General features: G+C 40.5%; 1 protein-coding gene across 1 annotated transcript; it reads right to left on the minus strand.

Annotated features, from left to right (window-relative positions):
* Positions 1–331: 331 nt before the first annotated feature.
* Positions 332–5,736, minus strand: LOC128119451 (beta-defensin 38-like). Its single transcript, XM_052752837.1, has 2 exons — positions 5,676–5,736; positions 332–489 (listed from the first exon to the last, which is right to left on the minus strand). The coding sequence occupies exons 1-2, from the start codon at positions 5,734–5,736 to the stop codon at positions 332–334; spliced, it is 219 nt and encodes a 72-aa protein (XP_052608797.1).
* Between the last annotated feature and the right edge of the window lie 1,396 nt (positions 5,737–7,132).

Consider the following 7,132-nt stretch of genomic DNA (forward strand, 5'->3'; position numbering starts at 1 on the left):
GGATCTGAACAAGTCCTGAAGACATAAACTTTTTTTAGGTAGAAGTGGCTCAATGTCGCTGCTCCCTCCTCTTGACACCTGAGATGACTTCCTACTCTGAGTAAAATGGTCTTCAATAGTACATTTCTTCAAAAATCAAGTGGAGTAATATTTGCTTAATTTATGGCCATATTTCCCCTTGAACAGACATGTGTTTTTGACTGGCCTGTCCTTCACTGCAGGTACCCTGAAATGACCCACATTTTCTTAACTCAATACAAATTCACAGAAGACTCATTTTAGTCTGAGGAAGCTATACCTCAAAGAATGTTTTCCTTTATTAAAGCAATGGTTACACCTTCTTCGTTTTGGTGTTTCTACTCCATCTTTTTATACAGCACTTGGATTTTCTTTGAAAACAGGTGCCAACTTGAATATAAAAAAATTTGCATCTTTTGGCTTCACAGATTCCTTGTCTCTTGGCACATTCATGTGTGTCTTTACCAGCAACTAAAAAAAAAGCAGAAAAACCTGACTGTGGGCTCTATCTGCAGTGATTTTTAGCATGTTTGATGAAGGCATGAGAGTTCTACACAAAGTACATAGAGAATTTTATAATTTAAAGAACTGTCCACAACTAAAATTCAGGATCTCTAATAAAAACAGACCTGTCTTGAATTCACCAGGGGGAGCTCCTGAGCTCTATAATCATAAACTCACTTACCAGGGAGAGTTCCAGGGCTCAATAACCATTAACTTGCTTACCAGGGAAAGTTCCAGGGCTCAATAACCACATAGCTAGTAGTGATTAGATTAGAAGGGGCATGTGCAGAGTATTCCTTTCTATTTATTTTGAGACAGGACGTCACTCTATAAGACTTACTGGCCTGGAATTCATTATGTAGCTCAGGCGGGCTTTGAATCACAGAAATGCTCTTTCTCTGCCCTCTTAGATGCTGAGATTAAAGGAAGAATCACCATCTCTGGCTGTAGAAAATTCTCATCACCACAAACTATTCAATGGGCCAGTGGTGCTATGGAGGAGGGAGAAAATGGAGTGACATTCTGCCTTTACCCTTCCAGCACTCTCTCAGAGAAGTATCACAGCCTAAGCCACTCAGTTGCTCACACTAAATCCATTTTTTTTTTTGAGTTTGGTCTCATATCCTTTCTCTACATTATATAGGCTCTGGCTTCTGTTGCTTATGATTGCTGTAAGGGCAATGACCTCACTAATATTGGCCTTATGTATGATCATACTCAGTTAGACTCTCTAGAGGTGAACAACCAGATTTTTTGTCCTTTTGTGGTACTGTTTATGCTGGCATGATTCTAAGAGGATGCTTAGTGTAAACTAGTTGCAACTGATTGTTTCTAGGAAGAGCAATAGAAATAAAATTTTGAAAGCACTTTGATAGAAGTCCACTCTGCTTTTTCTTGTTTGTTTTTCTGATGAGATCACCAATCTAATTATTCATATATATATATATATATATATATATATATATATATATATACATATGTTTCTCTTCTTTATTTTTGATCAGTTTTGTGGTTATTTTAAATTGTCAACCTGACAGAATCTAGATTCATTTGGGAGATGGGCCTCTGGTATGCCTGTGGGAGATTATCTTTATGGTGTTAATTGATGTGGAAAGATCCAATGTAACTGTGAATGAGACTATTCGCCAGGCAGGCATCATTGAATGTATAAAATGGAGAAACTGAGCAAGTATGTACTCATTCATTGCTCTCTGATTTTGAACTGTGGATTATTGTAGTTTCCTTTCCAATTGTTGTGACAAAATATTCTGACAAAAACAACTTATGGATGAAAGTGCTTAGTTCACAATTACAAGTTATAGTCCATCACTACAAGGAACTTGAAGCAGTTAGTAGTTACACCCACAATCAAAAGCAGACAGAGAGAGAGAGAGAGAGAGAGAGAGAGAGAGAGAGAGAGAGAGAGAGAGATTGAGAGAGAGAGAGAGAGAGAGAGAGAGAGAGAGAGAGAGAGAGAGAGAGAGACATGCATGACAGTGCTTAGTTTTCCTTCTGTACTCTTTTACAATTGAGGCCCTAAACCTAAATGGTGACATTATCAATGGACAGTTAACTCAAGAAAGACAATCACCTACAGATATGTCCACAGGAAACCCTAATCTAGTCAATCCCTCACTGCCAATCTCTTCCCGAGCTATTCTAGATTATGTCAAGTAGACAAAATAATCCATTCCATGGATGCAATGTGACCAGCTACTCTAAGCTCCTATAGCTCTGATTTCCATGCCACAGTGTACTAATATACTGAGCTGTAAAATACACACTTTCTCCCCTATGTTGTTTTTGTTGGAATATTATACCACAACACCAGAAAAAGAAACTAAGGCACTTGCTAAGCAGAGAGTGTTAAATATAACAGGACTGTTTTAGAGTCAAGAAGAGATTCAGAATGCAGTTAATTCAACATCTCTCTGATCTATCAGATGACAAATGTGGTGTCATTCTCTTCACAGAGCAGAAAGCCCACAAAGAAAGAACCTGGACCAGGATGGATTCTCATAGACCCATTTTGAATCTCATTTCATCTAACCATACCCCTTGGCTGACCACCGGATCCTGTTACTCCATAAGCATGTATTTCTGGCTTTTCTTTAACTGAATTCTGTTCATCACAAGAAAGAAATAGCTATGGGCTTTGTGTGAAGTGATTCAGTTATAATCTGAGTTCAAGATGTCCTTAGGCAGTGGTGCTGGTTAACCATCCAGCCAGTCTGGGTTGGCAGCTTCTCAGATTTACCAAGGAAGAGGTTTGATTGATCTCAGTCATTTCTCACATCCTAAAGCTGGTCATTTTACCTTGGTGGACAACTAGTCCATTTCTTTTCTGTCTTTTGCTTTCCAAGAATCCTTTTCTTTTTCTTATTTTTAGAGAGGCTCTGAGTGCCAGAGAGACTGAACACTTTTCAATGATCCCATGAAAGTAAAGCCATATTTTGCTGAGTTTAAAATATAGTTTTCTGGAAAAAAAATCACTGGGAGATGCACTGGCTTCTTGGAAAGTTTGTTATGAGTCACTGAGCATCAGATGTCTTTATATAGATTTTAATCCAATAATTTTTAGTACAGGGGAATAGTCTGTCTTACTGTTATGAAACTTGGGGTAAATATTTTTAGTGCATTCAGTCTCACAAAGTGCTGTTGTTCACCTGAGTCTATTTTTTTCTCCACTCCCAATCAGGAGACTCAAATGTATGTGTAGAAGAAGGGCCATTGCTATTAGTCAGCTGGAAATAAAGTAAGACATTCTTGTTAAGGGGTTACAATGGACAACAGTTGTGCCTCCCCTTGTCTTGCTAACCAGCTGCTCAGTCCAGACTGATGTGAAGGCTACAGTGCTGTTGTCTTAGGCAACGGGCTTACAGTCTCTAGATGGACTCTGAATGCCACTGTGGGATATTCCCAGGGGATATTTAAGAGATCAGTGTTGGGAGCCAGGCTGATCCAAAGCTTCTGTGGTGGTCCCAATAAAAGGGAACTCTAGTTCTGTGTCTTTTTCCAGGGGCAGAACTGGCATGGTTTGGTCTGGGGATGGGGCTAGGGTTTCAAAGAAATCAAAGTTGTTTTTTTTTGTTTGTTTGTTTGCTTTGTTTTTCGAGACAGGGTTTCTATATGTAGTTTTGGTACCTGTCCTGAATCTCACTCTGTAGTCCAGGCTGGCCTCAAACTCACAGAGATCTGCCTGGCTCTGCCTCCCGAGTTCTGGGATTAAAGGCGTGTGCCACTACCACCCAGCAGAAATCAAAGGTTTTGTGAGTCCTAAGGCTACTGTGTGCTCAGTCTGTGACACATTGGAGATATTATGTGTTCCCTTTGTGCAGCACTGATTGATTAGCTTCCTGATAACTTTGTTTCATTGTATGCTAGCTTTCTTCTGACTGTCCCATTTCCCCCCTGCAAATCACATCTAAGATTCTATATTGCTTGGCATGAGCCAACAGCTCATGTAAGACCTCCTGACCCCAAGTTTCCTATCTTCTTTATTTTTTTTAATCTCCTGTTCTCCCCCTGTCACTGAAGAATGGCCTGCTGGTCCATGCTAGATCAGAGAGATAGAAGAAGTTAGGCCATCTGGTCATTGGGAAATTCCTTGATGAGACATATAGTATAGACAGAGAAGGTGGGAATTGGAGCATAGAATCCTGTCCTGGAATCCTCATCTTTGCCTCATTTTGAAGGCAGGGAATGGACCAAACCTAAATGATGTGTGTGTTCAGCCTTTAGGGAAAGGAAGAAAGATGTCTTGGAGCTATAAATGCCTATGTAGAGGGCTGGGTTAATTTAGCTGATTTCCTGTGGAGTACAGTTAATGACATGGGGACAGGTACATCAGAGGGACAAAGTGCTGTGGATATTGCTCTGTATGCTATGAATGTGTTGCTCTGATTGATTAATAAATAAAATGCTGATTGGCCAGTAGCCAGGTAGGAAGTATAGGCGGGACAAGCAGAAAAGAGAATTTTGGGAACAGGAAGGCCGAGTCAGGAGTCGCCAGACAGACACAGAGGAAGCAAGATGTAAAAGTACTGGTAAGCCACAAGCCATATGATAACTTATAGATTAATGGAAATGGGTTAATTTAAGATATAAGAACTAGATAACAAGAAGCCTGCTACAGTCATACAGTTTATATGTACTATAAGTCTCTGTGTGTTTACTTGAGTCTGAGCAGCTGCAGGAGCTGGGACATAGGAAAACTTCAGTTACAACAAAGCTTTGCTAATGGGAATGCCTAGTGAATTATCTTTTGCATTCTTGCTCATTTGTTATTGGCCTGTAATTTTCTCCCAAACAAATCAATTTCTGAAAAAGCCATCTTCCATTCTGTTCCTGTGCTATTCAGAAACCTTTAGGGTTCTCTAGCCCTAGATGTATGGCCTTTTGATTCCACCTCAGGCCATTCTTGAACTTGTTCTTGGGATGTATGACCCTTCCTGCACCTTCCCTTCAGTGTCATGTTACACTCTAAACCCTTGAGGTCTCCACAAGGCCACATCACAACTGAAGCCTTGGGTTGGGGTCTTGACCTACTGAACACTAGTCATGTGATGGGGGTAAACTCTCCAAGAAATGGGTTGTGACTCCCTTTTATTCACAGAGGCATTGTGAGGAATGAATTAAAACAGGAACCTTTGTGTTTTATTTTATGTCTACACTTCATACACACTGCTTTTCAAGACCCACATGCTGCATCTGTCACAAATTTACCTACTCTAGAACCTCATGTTCATGTTCTCCATTAGCCCAGAGTATTGTAATCGTGTGTTAAATGGATCCATGAAAGGCAGGAAAGGAGCGGGCACCTGGCTCCAGATAGGAATCTGGCCTCTCAGGGAGCTGTGCCTTCCTGCAAGTACAGAGGAATACTTTCTACAAAGAATATGTCCTAGATGACCATGACAAAAAGGGATTAAAGGTCTTGACAAATTTCTCTTACTAGTTCTTCATTCTGGCCAGGCTTATTGTCCTGATACCTAGGGTACAGATTGAGACCCTGATGACTGTTGGCTGTCAGCTGTTGACCCCAGGGATGCTCTTCTCTTGATTGTTCCTCAGATCCAGAACACATTTATCACCTGTTTGTAGACCCCATGTTCCCAGCCCTGATCAGGGGTTTAGCAGGTCTTGGTACTTACCTGGATTGACCTGGAAGATTTGTAGGCAGAGCATCAGCCACAGAAAGCAGAAGATCTTCATGGTTGCTGAGCTGATTAGAAGACAAGCCCAGAGCTGGAAAACTGAGCTCAAAGACAAACCCAGAGTACAGAGTGCATCTGTATTAATAGACAGCCAGGATGACGTGACCTCAAAGATAGCTGAGGAGGGGCAGCAATCTAGAGCCAAGCTTCACATCTTTTATCCTGAGGCATCTCAAATCCTGAGGTCATTCCAGTCTTTGTTTGCCTGGGCCTAGATGTTGATCTCATCCTGGAAATGCAAATTTCCTCTTATCTAACCAGGGTATGTGAATGCTCCATAGGAAACTCACACAATTTTTTATAAATGTGTTTACTCCCAAGACTTTTTAAAACTTATAAAATTGCACATTTGTTGGTTTCATTTATAGTTTGTACCCCATTATCTTATAGTACAGTACATGTATAGGAGGTAGGAGTTATTTTCTCCAGACTTTCATGTTATTATGGTTTAAATGACACCCATTTAAAAAATATTGTGGAAACGTCACAAACTTTCAGACAAAAGTGATGATGAAAATGTCCATGCATATCAAGAATTTGCTACAAATGTCCCATTCTAAACCCTGGCCAGAGTCAACTGAAAGGAGACAGGAAACCAGGAGCTTGGGTTCTGTCTGCCCTTGTCATATGGTCTCACTGACACACAGCTGTCTGCTCACTGACCTATAGTCTGTGGGATGCTCAGCCTTTGGGGATAGCACTGGACAGTTATCCCAGACATTTATGTGACTAGCAAAATGAGAATAAAAAAATATTAAAATATTTATTTCTGATTTTCCTATAAAGCACTTTTTACCAGCTCAGGTGTCAAGTTGTTGCTTTTGTCCAATGTTCCCTGTGATTACAGGTGGCTCTAAGACTTGCAATCCTGTTGGTCTCTGAGTGGGAATGTCCTCAGTAACTACAGATGCAGGGACCTCCTTATTCCTCACTGTGGACCCAAACATGGTCACATTCTGCTTTTGGCTCTTTTCTGTCTTGTACTATAAAATACCTGTCATCTTCTCTTACTTTGGGTTGTATGAGAAGCTAGGTCATTTTTCTGATAGTGTATCTCCCACTCTCTACTGGACTGATTCTTTTAGGATCAGTTTCCTAGTCTTTCACTTCTGTTCTCTGTGAATTAGCAGTAAGATCTGGAGACTCAATGTCATCTGTGGGCAAGCGTATTTTATACCATGTCTCTATGTCCTTTGTCTCTCACAAGAGGAGCTGCAGTAGTGTTTGTGTGCCTCTCTCAGTAAGGCCAAGGCTGATCCTCTGGTGTGGTTTGTGTTAGCCTACTATTGCCACATTCTAGGATGAACGTTTTGCAGAGTGGCCTTATAATAATCTGATGTTGTTTTATATTTTTAGTTATATTCAGTTCTAAAATGATCCAGCCACCTTACTTC

Source organism: Peromyscus californicus, unplaced genomic scaffold (assembly GCF_007827085.1).
Source record: "Peromyscus californicus insignis strain IS unplaced genomic scaffold, ASM782708v3 Scaffold_23__1_contigs__length_62951481, whole genome shotgun sequence".
Lineage (NCBI taxonomy): Eukaryota > Metazoa > Chordata > Mammalia > Rodentia > Cricetidae > Peromyscus > Peromyscus californicus.